The sequence below is a fragment of the Larus michahellis genome, chromosome 3 (assembly GCF_964199755.1).
Source record: "Larus michahellis chromosome 3, bLarMic1.1, whole genome shotgun sequence".
Lineage (NCBI taxonomy): Eukaryota > Metazoa > Chordata > Aves > Charadriiformes > Laridae > Larus > Larus michahellis.
In genome coordinates this window covers 93582643-93601964 of record NC_133898.1, presented here as the reverse complement: position 1 = coordinate 93601964, position 19322 = coordinate 93582643, and the positions used below count along the sequence as shown (strand labels likewise).

The following is a 19322-nucleotide window of genomic DNA, read 5'->3' as shown; positions in this document are numbered from 1 at the left end:
TTTTTCTAAAACACTTAGTGCTCATTTCTCTCTTCTGGACTTTATCCATTTGTTTCTTATCTTTCTTGAATTGTAGCACATAACCTATACACAACACTGCAGCTCAATCGTTAGCATTGCTGAGTCTAACTGTCAGCTTCTGTCATGGTGGAGAAAGTTGTATTTAGTCACCAGGACTTGATATCTGGCTCTTCTGATCCAACGACAAGCCACTCCTCCTCCCCAACAAAGCCAAAGGAGAGGGAAGGCCTTTTTTTCATGGATTACTGCCTTCAGGTAACAAGCTTGTATTTTTCACAAATGATCATCGTCACTAAAGCCCAGGCACAAGGTGGACCAAAAAAGACAGACAGACTCCTTATTCCTGCAAGGAACTTGGATCCATTAAATAAGAGAAAAAAAAAACATAAGAAAGTGCATCAGTTTTCAACAAGTTCACAGAACCCATAATGACATCCTGTGGGCAGGAATATGGTAGTGAGGTAGATGATGCCAGCAGAAAATGTGTCTTTTTAGAGGAGATTCCGAAGAGCCGACAGAGGACAGCATTGGTTTCAGAAGGACTGAACCACTAGCAATTAGGTATTGAAAGTGGAAAAATGGGTTTCAACAGTCTTTGAAGATTTATGATGCCTATCTGATTCAGAGAGAGCTGAACCACAGGGAGACAAACACAGGCCCTGAGGGGTCCCACTTGTTCAGTTCTGGGAATAAGAACCAAATGCTTCCTTCACCAGACGGCAGCTGCCATTGACTGACCCAAGGAAACCAAAGATCAGGCCATAAATCATTTTGATAAGCCTGCAAGAAGTTGCAAGGAGGAGATCTGCTGGCTCCTACAATTCTGTTCCTGATCACCACAGCCCTAACTGCAACTGCCTACAAGCCGCCTGGTTGGTTTTGAAAGGAGAATTCACACTGCAACTGATTTTTCCTTCAGGAAAAGTGTGAAATAGGTATGACCAGCCCGCCAAAAGCACTTGGTCCAGAATCCGCACATTGGACATCTGCCCTCAACATGTAGCTCCCCTGAAGGACTCACAAGTCCACTTTCTCATAAGCAAGGTGAAATTTAAAGCTGAGATAGCAGTAATCTTGACAATAAACTCAAGGAGATGCTCAAAACAGGTAGTCATACTGCAGGCACATAGGCCATTAAGTTTCAAATGCATGTAGCTAAGGAACTAAAAGAATAGAAGGAGTAAGAAGCCTGTTACTGGGTAAACCTCTCCTTAAAAGGCATCATTTAGTGTTAAAGGCTGGGTTTGAATCTGTGATTTGTAGGTAGGGTCATCTGAGTTTCATGAATGGTTACTTTTTCAAAAATATAAGGTAACCCTTAGTAAAATTTAAGAATACATTTTAAAGTTAGAAAGCCCCTTAGAAAATCACTTTTTGAAGTTGATCCACCTGAATAGTTCAAAAACATGTGTCTTTAGAACTAAAAACTTTGTTACGTGCTTTTATGACTCTTCCCTTCAATCATCAGAAATACAGGACACGTTGTTCTCAGCCCACTTAATGTTTAGACCATACAACTTTGTCATTTTTAGGTATTTAGTCATTTTATTGACTTGTTCTGAGAGCTGAGATCATTTACTCTCTTCTCCCTCATTTCTAAATAAAAAAAAAAAAAATTCTAAAAAACTCTGAGGCATGGCTTTGGGAACAACAACCATCAGGCTGAGACACTTCCACCCCACAGCATCCAAGAGCTAGCTTGTTTCTTTCCCAGATGAAATCGAGTCTTCCTCTGGCGAGTGCCAAATTGGCAAAGACCAAAAACGGCAAAAGAGAGAAGTCAGACCACGCTCTCCGTTTCTCTTGGTACTCTACCAAGCAATCCTCATAACCGGCAATAAAAAAAAAATAAATCCCATCCTCTCGTTGGATGCCAAATTCTTTCTTCTATTTTATATTACACAGCTGTGCTTGTCGGGGAGGAGGAAGCCTACATAACATGGCTTATTCCTAAGACCGTTGATCTGGTCTCCTGAAAAGGAAAGCTGAGCTGGAGCAGTGTAAGGTCCTGCTTCCAGCCCCTGACGCCAGAAATTGTGGCCACTGCAGCACCCTGCCTTCATCAGAGGACTTCTCAGTCAGTCAGGAAAGCTGCTCTTCAAGCCGCTTTCTGGTGACGGAGACAAAAATGAAACACCGTAAATTTATAATGAACGGGAATGCTGGGATCCTGCTTATCTTCATGGCCGAGGTACTGCTGCTAAGTTTGTCAGCCGGAAAAACAGTATTGTTCACGGATATAATTTTGAAAACTGATTCTATCTTCCCAAAATTTCTAGAAGAATAACCAAAGCAAGTTTAACAAAGGATAATATATCAGCTGCTGTGACAGAAAACATTTCGTTTTCTAGGAAGGCGAGTTGTATCTTGTAGAATTATGGTAGATATGAGATTTCAAAGTACACTATTCTTTACGAAGTCTTTGGCTTCTGTCCAAGATTCTTTAGCCCTTCTTATTACTGTAAACTGTACGACTGAGTATGAATATGTCAAAGGAAATCCTAGAGACCACGGCCTTTTCGGGTTGGCACATTATAGATGCTTTGGAGCACAGAGACTTCTTTCAGCAGATGCAACAATTAAAGAAAAAAATGGGCAAAACCAGGCCCAAAACATGATGAATGAGAAGTTCATTTTTATTTGATGTAGTTTAATTTAAATTAGCAAGAAATGGCTTACGGCACTGAAGCATTTGTCCATTATTTAAAGTTTCAAAAAATAAAACTTGTAATCAAGTATTACTAGTTCCTTTATGTCGTATTCTCTACCTCATCTTAAAAAGCCAGTAAATAAGAAGACGGGTGGAATTTCTGCAGCACATCCTAAAATCTGAGCTATTCATTCTGGACAGAAAGCTTAGGAAGTGGTAAAAGTAAAATTCGTATTTCTGAATACACAGCATAATAGAAATCACATGTTAACATGGCCAGTCTTCCAAATAACACTGCACAGAATGCCAGGGAAAAAAAATAAATCCATTCTCCTCTCCTGTCCTTACTGGGAAAAAAAGGTGAGAGTAAAGATCCTATCTAAAAGGTGTCATCTCAGTTGCTAGCGAGGCAAACGCTGTGGCTGGGGGTGGTTCAAAAGGACCTTCTCTGAAGAGGTGGGAGCTCCTTCTCCTTGCCATGGAGTGGCTTTTCGGAGCTTTGTATGCGCTCTGCCTCACTCTGCAGCTGCAGCAGGCGGGCAGCGCGAAGAGGGGGGAAAGGCTCCAGTGAAGGAGAAATGGAGCCTTCGTAAAAGAGCTACCGCTTGGTATGTTTGAAAAGGGATAGAGAGTCCCAGAAGCACAGGGTGGCTGAGGCTGGGAGGTCTTCTGGTGCAACCCCCCTGCTCAAGCAGGGCCACCTGGAGCCGGTTGCCCTGGAACGCGGGGAGAATGGATTTATTTTTTTTTTAACCCGTAATGAGCAAAAAATGAAACAGAAGAATACTTGTACATACACGTACTTGTCTGTACACATGGAAAAGTACACAAAAGCTACAGTGGGGGATTTACTTGAAAGCATACTGATTTCAATGTAAATTTACCACTGAGCAACGCAGAGGTGATATCCTGATGAATATACTTGAAGAAAAAAATATACTTCACATAACCCTACAGTATACGTCTTAATAGGATTTTTTTTTATTATTTTATTTTAAAAATCCCAGTGTCTGTTTCACTTGGAAGCAAATGTCACTTCATATTATGAAAGAGGTTTTCTACAGTTTGAACATAATATCAGAATTTGATATCAACATATGATATCAACATATAAGCTATTACATGTCATTCGACTTCACATTTTTCAAATTCTTGGTCAGAGGATGAATTGGAAGCCCCATGCCCATCACAACCCCAAACCTTCTTTACAATTTGATTTCAAGAACTGCAATTTCCAGGTACCAAATGTGTTGTTTCTGATGTTAATGTTAAAAAGAATTAAATCTTAAAAAGGAAAATGCTTATGACAGAGAAATTTCGATTTCTGAGACCTGCACTGACTTGACATTAAATTGGTCATAACATAACTTCCAGGTATAATTTTCTTAATTATTCACATGGCAGCCTGCTGAACATTTAGCACATATTTTAAATCAAACCACACATGTAAGATGGAATAATAATCTTAAATCATATGTGCTCTACATTTTTATTTTAAGTCTGTTTCTTTTCATGAATTTTTGATGCAATTAAACAGCACAGCTGTTAAAAACTAATGACATCTAAGGTCATGATGGATACCGAAGTTAATTCCAATCCAGTGCAATCTCTCCGTGTAAATATTTTTGTTGGCATAAAATGCAGGCTCTGTGTCCGTAGTGAGGGAAAGCATTGCAACTGTGGGCACAGTGAAACAGAGCTATAACACTAGAATACAAACAGTATTATACTGCATAAAGAAATACATTTTATGTAGATTGGCTTATACTGCAGAAGTTTGTCACTGTTGATTGTGACAATTTTGAAGTACAGGGTTGGGGAAAAAGTGAAAACAGTTGAAATAATTGAAATAATTGACCTGCATAGAGGCAAGCAAGGCTAGAAAAATTTATGCCACTATTGCAAATTTGTCCAGGTCAGCAACGACTACAACAACCAGCTACCATGTGATAAGCGCTGAAAGACCCACAAAAAACAAATGCACCACTCCCAAGATGTGCAAACTTGCCTTAAGTCATTGACTGTGCTCAAGTAGCAAAAACTCTTTCAACAGACACACCAAAACCAAGATGGTTGTGGAAAGGGAGCGCTACAGCACCACCCTCCTCTGCCCTAGATGGCTTCGACAAGGTGCAGTGGGTATGGCCTGAGCCGATCCCACCCATGAGCGGGATTTCAGACACCGCAGTCCTGGACTTGTACTTAGGACTTCTTCTTTAACCGATCTTAAGAAATTTGTTCAACATCCCCACAGCAGGCAAGGGAATAGGTCAGTTTCTCCAAGAGGATTTTCATTCTCCTAAACCGTGAATCCCAACCCTGCCTCCTTCCAGGGGTGATCAAGCAGAGAACATCTTCCACCCTGATAAACAGCTTTGTTTGGCAACACAAGCCCCAGTTCTTCTTCTGGCATTGGTCCATTCCCAGGCGGGGATTGGAGAGAAAAAAAACCACCACATCTCATATCTTAAGGAAAATTCCACCCTGTCCTTATGACTTCTCCTTCCTAAAAATATTGCAGATGAGCAAAGCTAGCAACCTGATCTAATTGAGATATTTCTAAATGTTGTGGAGCTTGACATTACAATATTAATTTACATTTCTCCCATATAGGAACCCATGATCAAAGCCCCTCAATTTTGGAAAATGCTCTCTAATAGCTAGAGAGAACTGGATAAAAGTATTTGGTTTCAACCCAAGGCTTTCACTGATTTTAATTTCCAAAAATCATATTCTATATGTTTGAGAGAGAGGAAAAAAAAAAAGAAGCAAGCTGATTTGTGGTCAGAATAAAACCAAACAAGAATCCAAGGAAAAAATATTTTCTCCCTAAAGCAACATTATTGCTATTGTGTTTGTAAAAAAAAAATTTTGAAAATATCAATATGAAGAAATTATCATAATTACAAAGGAAAAAAAAAAATCACCATCCATCCAAAAACCAAGATGCTTTCTAGAATGACAAAAGAAGAGCAATTTTATTATTCCAAAACAGATTTATAACAGTCGGTCAGAATCCTGTTCACCCTTGCTCCCAATTCCTTGAGTACAGAGAGGGCACGTAGAAAAAGTTACAAAGCTCTTTTCAAAATCAAGATGTGACCGCACTGTAGCAGGGATGGAGACAAAACTATTTCCAGAAATTCTTAAATATATCTGTAGGGGACCCTAAATGGCCAATCTTCAGTGGTTTTATAAGATCAGTGTTTTGGCAGACACTTTTTTCCAAATGTTATGCAATGGTGTCAGTATAGGGGCACGCTGGAAATAGCTGCGAGCTAACAGAAGGCAACTGCATTTGTCCAAGTTACTACTTGCAAATGGGTATTCAGCTTGCCATATTTTCTATCTTTTATAGTGTCTGACAGGAGTCAGGATCATATATTAGGTTTTTTAGATTTGAAGTACTTAAAGGTCCTCATTGCATCGCTAAGATATATAGGAATCCTTTGTCTGGATATCCCATGGCACTGAAAAAAGCCTCACGCCCTTTCATGAAACATATTAAACATTTATTTTTATCATTGAAGTAGCTTTGGCTTGACTAGGACTAGGATTTGGACTAGGAGAAACTATGTTTAAAATATCATGTAAGCACTGTCTTCAGAAGATGATGGCAAATCAGATGCAGTGTTTGTTTGTTTGCTTTGGTAGAAAATACAACTTGCATACAGAGAAGGACACTCTTTCAAGTAGCCTGGAAAAAATCATGCTATTTAGAAACTGAAAATCTCTAAGGATTGCTAAAGAAGCTAGCATCATCTATCCTTATCAAAGTTGTCAGGCGAAATATCTTTAGGGTTTATAAAGCTGGAATAAGAAGAGGGAGAAAAGATCACAGGATCTGTATTTGGGCTGTTGCCGTTCCCCTGCCACATTATAGGGGAAGATGACATCCTACAAAAAAAGTACTAAAGGTATTCATGGGGATATGATGACAAATGGCAGAAATCAGAGCAGACTAAATGTATACGCTTTTACCTTTTGGAAGCTATAAAAATACTAAGGATGGAGATCACCCAAAAGTCCCAGACATCATTTACGAAAATATCAAAAGACCCACAAACACAAATTAGACTGCAGAAACCGAAAAAATTAAAAGACTGCACGTGGCTGCACTTCTAAGAAAGACCAATAGCTGCTACAGAAGCTCAGCCAAAAGCCAAACAGACACCTTCCAACAGTTATGAGCATGAAGATACCTCCTTCCAAGGTGCACAAGAGAGAATGCAGTAGTTATAAAATACTTCTAGAGACCCAGAAGACTTTCTCAGCTTACTTTACCCATATTTGGTACACTTTTGCTGAAAAGCTTCCCTACCATTTCTTTGAAACTACCTTCTAGTTGAGTCTCTTTCTGATTCTGGGTAAGGACCTTCATCCTGCAAGGAAAGAGAATTTCCTGTGGGAGGTGGATCTCTGAAAAACTAGGGAAACTTCTAGATGCTGTTTGGTCTGCTGTATTGGACTGTCGTAGCCATGGCTACACTCAGACCCTGAAGGGTAAGAAGCACCATGCTTCTTACAAAGGGAAATGACATTTTATAATTAGTTTATTTCGCATCTGGGAATTTGTCCTCCATAATCTGTTTCAGCTGTAGGAGTAAAACTCAGCCAGGCTTGTAACAGAAACATAGTTCACGTGGCTAGCCAAAGCCCTAGCATCAGGGATAAATTCATCGCCATGTGTTGAGTCCCTGAAATAAGACCTAGGTCTCAAGAATGACTTCTGGAAAACTCAACCTCCTAATGCTTGGCCTTGAGTGTCACTGCAAACTGTTAGAAATGAAGACAGATAAAGTCTCATTTTTGATCCTGTCACTGCTGAGAACCTCCACCCACCCAAGGAAATGTGAGGGGTAAGAGGCAGCTGGGTGACCAGGGCCCTCCTTGGGTACCTGTTGTCTCCAGCAATTCATCTGACTTCAGTCTCCTCGCAAGGATGGCAGCCAGTGGACTTACTGCCTCAGAGAAAGTTATTTTCCAGTGCTCTTTTCCTGACAGGAAATAAGGCAACCCAAGCAGCAGCATCCACCGCTTCAGCCCTGCTCGTCTTTCTTCTCAGGAGGGAAGGGACAAGATGCCCCTGTAGATTGAGCACTGGGGGAATTCCCCTTGCTGACGTTTCCCATCCTAGATTTTTTCCTTTTGCCAGCTGCTACAAATGATTCAGATGGGAAAGCAGAGTCAGGGGGATAATCTTCCTCTAAAATTGAATGCAGCCCTGAGACTGCAAGAGAAATTAGAAGGATATTTAACTCAGTTGCCAGTTTAAGAACTGAAATACAGTTTGACATTTACCACGCAAGCTCTGTCACATGGAGGAACAGTGGAGCAGTAGTTGCTGCAGTGACAAAAACCCTGAGGGAAGTACAGTGCAGGCTTGTTCTTTGACATTTGCCCAAAGATCTGAAGTTAATAATTTATATGGGAAGGCCATTCACACACTAAACTATTAAAAAAAAAAAAAACAACCCTGAAGAGTGAACATCTAAATAAAGCATGAGGCATAAGTGAGAGGGGAAAGGTTAAGAGCAAAGACAGCTCACCAGAAACCCATGCTGAGGAAACCCAAGGCAAAAGACGACCTGTACCGAACGTCTTCAAATAACACAGGAAAGCTGATAATTTTTTTTTCTCTCTGATGCAACAATTAAGACTCATTTTGCTGGCTTGTAAGCATCACAAGAGTGAAGAGAAGAGAAAGAGTCTGTTACCTTGAATGTCGTCATTGAAAGTGCAATACTTGTTACGGTACTTATGCAGGAGGCGGAATGCATTAGCATTAGCGAAATCCTCAAATTGAATGAGGCAGTTCATGCCATACCTAGAAAGGCAAAAAATTGTGCATTACATTAAAAATAATACATAATTGTATATTAAAAAGCTATTAACACTTGCAGTCAGATTTTGAATACAAGTATAATATGATTTATACTTCTACTAATACGTTTCTGTTATATTCTGTATCTTTACATGCCTGTAAATTATCTAGAAGGCATAATTAGACTACCAATACTCTTTACTCAGTTCTAAATTAAGGATAAAAGATCAGGGGAAATGGCCTTCATCTCTCTGCAGACATCTCAACAGAAGTCTTGGCTCAGCAATCAGCTAGCGAGCAAAAAAAAATACCTGGCCCCCTAAGAAAGGTAGTAAGAAGGTAACTTATTCAGAACATGGATTTTATTTTATTGACATTATGCAGGTCAGCAGCATGACATCATTCACAATTATAAAAGAGGTATTTATCAGAAACACAGTTAATCTAGACAAATGATAAACACGTGACAACACGTTAAGGAAGGAAAGTGATAGCTGCAAATTTGAATTGAGTTACACTTGGCTAACATACACTAAAACTGGGTATACGCAGAAATGAGTTTATCTACATTTCTTACATCTACTGTTTCACTGGAATGTCAAAACTGATTTTCTCATATCAATACTAGATGTTTCTTAAACAGTATGCTAAGAATCAATGTTATAATCCATTTCAATGTTTTCTCATCCTTGTAGCTAATGAAACAATTCAAATTGACATTTCCTGTAGTACTTTGTCTGTATAAGTATTTTGAAAATATAGCATACAGTTGCATCAGATGCTGATATGACTAAGTCAGTTCAACACCATGGGTCAGTAACTTTTGAAGTCTAGTGAAGTTAATAATAAGTTACATTAATGTAATATTACTACTGTGCATCCTCCAGTCCTTAGATGCATTTCATAATAGTACTGTCTCTGGATTCCTTGCTTATGTCATTTTCAAATATACAAACACTTTTTTTCAAAAGGAAAAAAAAAAACGCACAAAAAACCAAAATAAACCCAAAAACCACCAAAGACATTTATAGGCAAAAACTATGTAAAGACTGAATTCATTGGCAACAGGAAAAAAAAAAACAAAACAACCCAAAACACCAGGTAACTTATTGAATACTGTCAATCTCATATGGGAAAAGAAAAAGTAGCACACGAAAAGTTTAAAATATAGGGCTAGTACTAAAATTGTCTGTATAAGTTTGGATCTGGAAATGGCACATAAACATTATCCCACCCTGGAATAGTATTACAAAACATTCGTTAAAAAAAAAAAAAAGGTATTTTAAACATAAATAAACCTAATGGCAATTTGCAGATTAGGGAACCATTTGATTAAAATTTAAAAGAAATACTGCATTAAGGTGTTGCTATGAAATTATTACCACTGGGGTCTAACCGGGCAAGACTCAACAGCACAAAGGAGCTGTTTGAGCTAAAGGAGTTTCTTCCTTATCTGCTAACAGCACAAATCCAAGAGAGACAGTCAGGGAGTTCCTGCTTCATCCAGAAAAGTAATACACAGGTATACTGAGCAGTTTAGTATAAATAATCTACTCTAATGTTAATCAAGTTTTTCTTTAAACCATACCTGTGTTTGGCAACCGTGTTAAGCAAAGCCACCAATATAAAAAAAAAGACAAAAATTCCTCTAAGTTAATTTCCATGGAAATCACATATTTACAGCTATATTACAATTAGCCAAAACTACTGGGATTCCACTGGCAGGAATGGTAATTCCTGCTGAAAATAAATACATCTTCAGGTTTTATGGAAAAACCTGGATTTCTTCAGCAGCATAGTGACAGTTCAAAAACGAATCTGGCGAGTCAGTAATTCAGTACAGCAAATCTGAGTTCAAATAAGAAACTGGAGTTATTTTTCAATAATTAATTTAAATTCCTAATCTGATTCAGTATCTGACATGAATTTCTGTGATTCCATAAGGGTCCAGGAGCTGACAGTTGAATAATAATATGCAACTAATGAGATTAACACTCTGGAATCCTGGAGCTTGGTTAGAAGTGTTTCTTGGATGTCATTAGGCCAATGTCTGTTTCTTTATTTTACCATATATAACATTCCATTTTCTCATCTGCATTTGATTTTTTCTCTGTTTTCTTACCCATTGCCTTTATAGACACGGATCAAAACTCCCTGTGAATTATATTAAATCAGTGTCCCTGTAGAAAACACTCATGCTATACTGGGCACGCTGTCCATACTAATTCTCTGAGCAAGATATTACGTCTGTTTAATTAAAATGGAAAAAAATGCAGGCAGTCTAATTCTGGGCCTCTGAGACTTTGGTATTACAGCAGAAAAATTTCTAAGCAGCACTTTTATTTGTAGCAAGTGTTATGCATGACACCCAGGTAAAACCTGAGACTTCAGCGCTGCCCATGACCAGTAGTACCTCATAAGATCTGTGAAGTTTGAGGTCTATGTCTTCAAAATATCTAATCAAATCCAGTTACTGCTTACCCGTGATAGACAAGAAAATGACACCATGTTTCTCTGCTTGGAATATTTCTGTTCTCAAAACCACTAACAGATGAGATATATAGATGAGATAACACAAAATAGTTAATCTCTGGCATTCCAGAAAATACTGCAGTAATCAATTGGCTACAAGTGTGCCCCATGGTTCTGGAAGCAGTGACCATACCAAAACAAATTCTTCTATGACTTCCACATCTTACTATCACAATCCCTTACAACAGAAAGCTGAGCCAAAACCTAAAATTACGTCGACAGCCAGCAGTTCAGTTCCACTTTCCTTCCTGTACCAGTTTACAACAACCTTCCATCCCTATTGCACTCTGATGGATGGGTTTAGGTTGTGGTTTCTCCACCATAAGGGGACCTGTTTGAATCAACCTTCACAAAACCAGAACACGTCCTCTCTGTTTGCACCTCATGCCCTATTGTCATCACAAATTTTCAGTTTGGAACTGCACCTCTTCATAGGTGGGTATGGTAGACAAATGACCGCTGGATGAGAAGGGAACCAAGCACTTTATTGCTTGCCCACGTACAGTCATCAAATCCTTTTGTGCCTTCAAAACCACTCAAATTCTAGCAACTACAGGCCACTACAGTGCCGTAAGTCATATTATCTGTCAGACATTATGGAAAGAGAAAACAAAGCCTACAGCTATCCTAAAACACGACGAGCTCAACATCTATCTTCAATACTTTATACATATATGGTGCAGATGGACTTTATTGAGTTTCCTCAGATGGCACAGAGTGACTGATCGGGTAGGTCCAGAAGCCAGTAACTGAGATTTGCTACAAAGGAAATCATCATATTCCAAACCACCGTTGAATGGTTGTGGTTGACTGTTACAGGGGGCATGTTAAAAGCAAAAGGACCACAGTTAGGTGCCAGCAGCTCCAGGCAGGACAAGATTAGGAGGCAAAGTCACAAGGAACTGTCACAATAGAAAACACTGTAAGAGATATTTCTCCATATTTTAAAAGCAGTGGACTGAAATAAGGGTGTTAACCTGTGTACGGTTTACCTAAGTATATAAACTTGATTATCATATACCTTAGGAGAATTTCACCTTCCTATTTGAAACTTTAAGGCATACGCATTTAAAACGTAACCTAAAATCCTTTTAATTTGAACATGTCACCAAGACAATCATGAGAGCAAGCAGACACTGTATGCAGTTACAATTCTGCAAACATGAGTCACATACAACATATCATGCTTGCCCAAAACAGAGACATTTCTCCAGCTACTGCTACTCTTGACCCAGGGACAGATAAGGGATAATTGGGGAAATGGAGAAACACATAACTAACATGCATGCTCATACTGAAAGATGGTACAAATAAACGGAAGAGAGAACCTATCCAGTGGGCATCAACTATCTTAACCAGAACACTTGAAGAAATGACGGATCTAGTCCTAGACTACCAAAACTAAGAAAATAAACAAAAATCTGGGAGACATTCCTCCTTGGTGTGCAATAAATGCCCTAGTGAATTCTTAACTATTTTCTTGCTCTGGAAAACGCTTCTACGATAGCAATTGCCTGGCTTGAGTAGCCTGGCTAGGACCGCTGGATTCTTGCAGACAAGTGTTTTGTAGCTGTGAATTCCTCTCTTCCGCCTGTTTGGGATCTGTCACTGTGGTAGCTGATTAAACATGCATAAATCGTCCCTAGAAAGTGATAATCCAGATCACCGTTCCCCCTCGTAAATCCTGTTTTGTCACCTATGTCTTTTTGTATGCTTGGATCTTAGTCTCCTGCTCCAAATCATACAGGCAGTCTGAATTAGGATCCAACTGGACAGGAATTCAAAGCCATCTTTCCTTTTTCTGTTATGGACAGAAAATATGGACAAGAGCGGTGGCAAGCATGCAACATCAGATTTGTCATCAAGTATGGGAGGCAAACGCTGGACAATGTATTAAAAAGAACCATCCCACCGAATGTGTGGTTGCCAGAAAACGCGTTTCCAATACTTCTCCCAATTCACAACATATTTTGTGTGACAGTCTTAGCTTAGTTTTCTCCATTTATAAATAATTTATATTCAGTTGTTTGTGACAACAATGTTAATTTTTCAAATCATTCTAGAGATTATATCTTTATGCAACAGGCTGGAGAAAAGTGTCCACAGCTCTTTAACTGTCCCAAATATACAGTACTAGCATTTTGGCAACCCGACGCTCTTCAGAACCTCAAATAGGGAAAACCCTCAAGAATCCAGTGGGAGCTATAAAAGTTTGGGCATCATTTTGAATTCAAACCATATGATCAGTAAAATCCATGCTTACTTCTACAGCTAAGAAATTTTTCTGGAAATATATTTGGACCATTTGTTCTTACTGCCAGCCATTGTTTTGGAAACTTTCCTAAAGGAACAAGTGGTTGCTTTTTAGGTTTTTAGAGCTTCCAAAATCCTATTTGACTATTTTCTTTGTTCATACGGGCCTGGAAATGAAAAAGCCTTAGAAACCATCAGAAGTGGTTGCTGCCACCCATTCTTAACAAGGAGCAAAACCAAAATGATAGCAACAAAAGTGTTCTCTCCTTCACTTTGTGCGTCATGCAGCCGCTCCACCAGCCAGAACCATTTATAGTGCACCAGTACAATGTGGAAATCATCTCCTTCCTCCTCACTCCAAACGCTGTAAGCTTGTTCATTTCCATATATCCCAAACAGATTTAAAGCATAATGGTCACTGCTATAAACTCGTCTTTGTGCCAGGGCTTTCATGAAAGGATGCCTTCTCACCTTCCCTCCTGACAGCTCTTATGACCTGGATGCCTCCTCTTCCTGCTCTCCCCCAAACTATCTTTAACTTCATTTCATAAAGCAACTAAACGGCTGCAATGAGGTCATACATCCATCCTACCACCTCTTCCACTACAATTTTAACCTGCTGGTTAAATTCAACCAAATTGGACCGAGGGGGATAGAGTTTTCCACCATAATTGCTATGTATGTGTTCTGTGGAAGAAGGTGGCCAAGATGAGAAACCCTCCAGCCAGCACCACAGCCACTCTGCAGCAGATGTTACTACTTACGCTGCCTGTAGCCTGATGTGCTACAGCTGCACAGGATAGAAATCTGTCCAAGGTGTACTCAGCCCTAGCCAGTGCTACAATGCAAATACCTTCCCAGAAGAGGTATCATTAAATTACAGATAACTTTCTCTCTCTGTCCTGAATTGGACCAGCAAGTCGGAGACAGGACGTTTCTTACAGGAAGAGATCTCCTAAACAACTTAATAGAAACTGTCAGCATCTCTGCTTTCCACATGAATGACCCTATTTAAATTTCTTCTTTTTTTTTTTTCCCCTGCAGGCAGCCATTGTTTTTACTTTATCCACAGAAAGCATTTACTTTCTTGGGAGTGTTTTTCATAGCCATTTTCTGTTTCCAAACCAGTCCTTGCCCGAGCTCAGTACATATCCAAATTAGGCATGGGGGTAGGGGAAACAGCAGCATTTAGCACCCACCCTAGTACCAGCAGCAGACCCTTGCTTCATTCACATTCTGCTTAAGGATATACAACTCCACAAAAACTTTCAATGTTACTATTCCCTGGCACAACCACAGTGCTACAGTGTCTGCAGAGCAGCCCTGCTTTGTATCAGTGCTTCTAACAGTCCTCCGCTTGCTCCTTCCCTCTGCAGAACAGGATTGGTGTTCACCTCCATGGCCTTTCTGTCCCAGGAGAAGTGAAGAGAATGGGCTGGAGATGGTTCATAATTTCCCTGGGTTTTCTTCCCCCACCCAACTGCACTGTTACATGTGTGGACTTCACAGGCCTCGGGAATAGCAAGGTTTAGGAGCAGAGCGATGCTGAATTAGGAAGGTCTTGTGGTTGGTGGCCCTAGGAGTTGTTGCTCTTAAGCAGAGAAGAAAAATCAGATTCTCTGTCCAAAGTCAGACATTAGTTACATAAAGGGCTTCCCTTATGCAAGAAGGGAATCAAACTGATAGCTTTTGTGGTATGCTAACATAAACGATTACTACAAAAAAGAAATGGTCTGGTTTTTTAACTTTTCATCAGCTTGGTTGCATCATACTCTGTAGCGAGGACTACTTGCTCTTTAAACTGAAGTCTTAGAAGTCCATCCTACTGAAACATTAAGTTGAAAACATCTTCCAACCACACCCTGTCTAATTTTTTGTGCATTTTCAAAGTGCTGTTAAAGGATTAATATTGACAGTCACTAGAGAACCTGAACTAGATTTCTTCTACTTCAATAGCCGATTGAATTCACTATCAGATGTCTCAGTGCTTTAAAATACAAAGGCTGAGAAATAATTAACCAAAAGTTACCACTGTTGTAAAGATTCATTTCTTCTTGTTGCAAAAATACTCGTATTTTATTTTGGATTTAGATATTTGTTCTGAAGTATTTCACATAACAATGTTGTCAGGAACTAGGCTCGATCATAACTTTGACTTTTGCAGTGCACGTGTACAGAGTCTTGTAACAGAAATAAGAAGGCTGGTATGAACGAAGTATGAATGGAAACGTATGTGCTACTGGAAGCAGCAGCAAAACAAAGATGAAAACTGTGGTGCACACGGATAATGAAGGACAAAATTGACTGCAGGAAAATTAAAAATGTCTTGTTTACGTCAAGATGAGCAGGCCTGAGCTCTGGTAAGGCCGCAGCACAGCCAACCCTTGGACCAGGACCTTGCACCTTGACAACAGTAGAAGAGCAACAACAGCAATTTGCCATCACAGCACATCACATATGCCACTCTCTATTTCATGGGCACCGAAAGAAGCCATATTACAGTCTGAAGAAATTCAACATGAGGACACACAGACAAACGAAGGGCAGACTTGCCTAAAATCTATGGAGGCTGAAGCAAGCAAAACCCTGAGGCAAAATAACCATGACAGCATAGCTGTTGGATCCTAAAAGCATAAAAGACCTGTATAAAATAAAGTTTATCAGCACTCATCACCAGGAGCCCAGAAAAAGTGCTGAGGACTTGACAGGGAGGGCCCTTTTGCCTTCAGTGTCACACCTTGAATACTATATTCAGATTTGGACCCCTCACTACAAGGCACCGGAGCGGGTCCAGAGAAGGGCAACAAAGCTGGTGAGGGGTCTGGAGAGCAAGTCTTATGAGGAGCAGCTGAGGGAGCTGGGGATGTTTAGCCTGGAGAAAAGGAAGCTGAGGGGAGACCTTATCGCTCTCTGCAACTACCTGAAAGGAGGTTGTAGAGGTAGGGATTGGTCTCTTCTCCCAAGTAACAAGCAATAGGACAAGAGGAAACAGCCTCAAGTTGTGCCAGGGAAGGTTTAGATTGGATATTAGGAAAAAATTCTTGACCGAAAGGGATCTCAAGCATTGGAACAGGCTGCCCAGGGAAGTGGTTGAGTCACCATCCCTGGAGCTATTTAAAAATCATGTAGATGTGGTGCTGAGGGACATGCAGTGCTAGGTTAATGGTTGGACTTGATGTTCTTAAAGGTCTCTTCCAACCAAAATGATTCTATGACATGAGCAATCCTGGCCAGACCACATGAATACATACATCCTGATGCTTTGAGTACACAGGTGTGAAACTAACTGAGTAAAATCGACTTGTTTAGAGATTTTGTAATATAAAACTACTTGTCTCTTCTAGAAGATCTTGCACTGAGTGCTGTTCAATTGATTTCCTATGGTGGACTGTCAAGTTGCCTCCTTTCCACTGTGAAACAGTCCCCTCAGCAGGAAAGTGGCTGGGTGACATAGTACTGAGATATAGTATAATGTGAAATTTCAAAAGTATAATTTATTTGTATAACATGCAAAGTCAGACATAAGCCAAACTCTTCTGCTCAGTTCTTGACATACACAAAGATCAGTCCCAGCAGACGAGATCACTGCCATGAAAAAACATACCACCCAAACTTCCGCAAACACAGAGGTATGTAGGCTTGGCTAATGCTTTGATTAAATCTGAAGAGGAAGAAAACTATATTGTGAAGCTTGGTAGTTTTCCTCCTTAAAAAAACAAAAACAAAACAAAACAAAAAAAACCCTAAAACATTCCATGTGGATTTGAAGTAAACAGCAAATTGAATTACTGTGATGTTTTCTCATGAATTTGTATTGGTTCACTTGTTATCTGATCCTCACCCCACCTAAGTCAAAAGTAAAACTCCGGGAGCCTGAAAATGTAATCCTACCTCTCCTAGGCTATTGTACTGCTTTTTCCAGTGTTACCGCTTAGCTGCTTTAACTGTGACCTAGACCAAAGAAGAATCTCAAATTACCTTCAGTTTTATATTCACTTAAAAGAGACGAGTGCAGATTTGAGACTGATGATCTGAGAATTTTTTTTTTTTCTTTTCAGGCTGTTCGGTTCTTCTTTAGAGACTTGGCACTGTGACACTTTTGGCTGAGGGAGGGAAGGGTACTGAACAGATGGATTGGTCAAGTGTCTGAGCAGGGTAAATCAGAAAAACAGAGAATCAAGAAAGAAATCCATCTCAGCTGGAAATAGCGAGTAGCTTTATTTCTCATGAATCTTTAGCTGTAGCTAAAAGGTGTGTGTCACGTCTTGCCCTCCCAAAATACAGCGTGATCCTCAGTAAGCCCTTCAAATTAACTTTTTTATTTTAATTAAATGGCTTTACACTAAACCAAAAAAGAACTGTTGTTATCAAAAAAGAGCATATAAAATAAATTACACTCTATGATAAGACACCCTACACAGCTTAAATTGTTGGAATCTGGTTTCAAATGGGTGTTTCCTGGTCACTTCATGACTGCAATCTTTAAACATTTGTCAAAAAGTCAATTATTATTACTGTCTGGTTTAGATTGTCAGGAGTTTTACTTTGCCAAGAAAAGCATCAGAAGGCCACAGTTCTGAGGTTTCCCCATGTTGGCATGCACCTGCATATTTTACGAATAAGATATTTGATGTTCTAAATTTTGACAAAAGTTATCAAAAAGAGATAAGTACAGCAGCACTTGAACAATGATCAACAATAGCATAGGGCTGTCACAGGGAAGCCTCTATAGACCTTCTAGGATGAAAGATACTACGTTATATATATCACTATTCATAGTAACTGTGATTAGTGGAACCATCTATTCCAAAAAGCCTGGATTCCTAGATCTGGACATTAAATGTTTCTCTGGGCAAGTTCTCAGATGTCTGTATTAAAATGAGAACTGTCCTTGGAAAAGGTAAAAGCTCCCATCTGGCTGCACAAATTAGATTTGCATTGACTGTGTGTACTTTAAGGTGGCATTTTGCTTATACAAGCTGCATCTTATTTTCTTGAGAATGAACCTTCCTATGTTCACTGCCCAGACACTAGTTTTCCCCACTTTCCAAAAAGGGGGAAAGGTTTGCATTACAGCAACAAAAATAAAAAAAAGAGATCCTTGGCTGATAATTCTGCACCAGAAAGTTTCATAATAATTTGTCCATTGTATTTACTTAACTGTGTCTAATAGCATTTAAAAATACTACTTTGATACAGGCTAATTTATTAAGGCATTTGCTTAAACATATGAGTATTCCAGCTTGGGGTAACAGGATTATTCCTTTGCTTTAACTTAACTGCGTGCTTTGATGCCTTACTGAATCAGGCCTGAGTGATTTATAGCAAATGCAGTGCCTTCCTGGAAAAGATATTCCGCTGGAAAAGATTTTCTTGCTGGAAAAGACTGCTAAGTGGCTTTAGGAGGTTAAAACAAGGTGCCTGCATTTGCTTACATATTTGATTATATTTTTATGAGTTTATAGATATTTTCCCTAAAAAAAAATAAATACGCAGTTGGATAGACAAATTAGAACAAAGCCTGGGGCAGCACATCTGCTCTTTTCCTCTGCTACTTAAGGTATAATGAACAGATGGAAATCTCGCTTCCACCACTGACAGCTTTCACCTTGACTGTTAAAAGGCAAAGAAGTAATGACCTTTCAGAAATGGCAAAGGGAGGCTGGCAACAGGAATACTTAGAGTATTTCCGACATATTAAGTACAGTCCATAATCTTTGTGCTCTTTGATGAGTTATGAAACATACCTCGCCCTCCCCAATTTCTTAATCAGGTTTTCAACGCATTAAAATATCTTATGTACCTGCAACACAAACTACACTTGAGAAAAGCAACATATTGGAGGCTAGACCAAAGAAATGGAGAATGCAGACTTTAAGGAAAAAGGAGCTTACCATTTCCAAAGCATTATGTAGACAGCACGCTGACTGACTTGAGGAACTGTGAATATTACAACGCAATCTCACAGAATCACAGAACAGTTGAGGCTCACAGGCATCTCTGGAGATCATCTCATCCACGCCCTGACTCAAGCAGGGTGAG

At 39.5% G+C, this 19322-nt stretch overlaps 1 protein-coding gene across 1 annotated transcript in view; it reads right to left on the bottom strand.

Annotated features, from left to right (window-relative positions):
* Window positions 1–19322, bottom strand: part of ME1 (malic enzyme 1) — a 183327-nt gene that overhangs the window by 33879 nt on the left and 130126 nt on the right. Inside the window, exon 7 of the mRNA XM_074581272.1 lies at window positions 8389–8498. Within this exon, the coding sequence (XP_074437373.1) occupies window positions 8389–8498 (110 nt within the window). The remainder of the gene's footprint in view (window positions 1–8388; window positions 8499–19322) is intronic.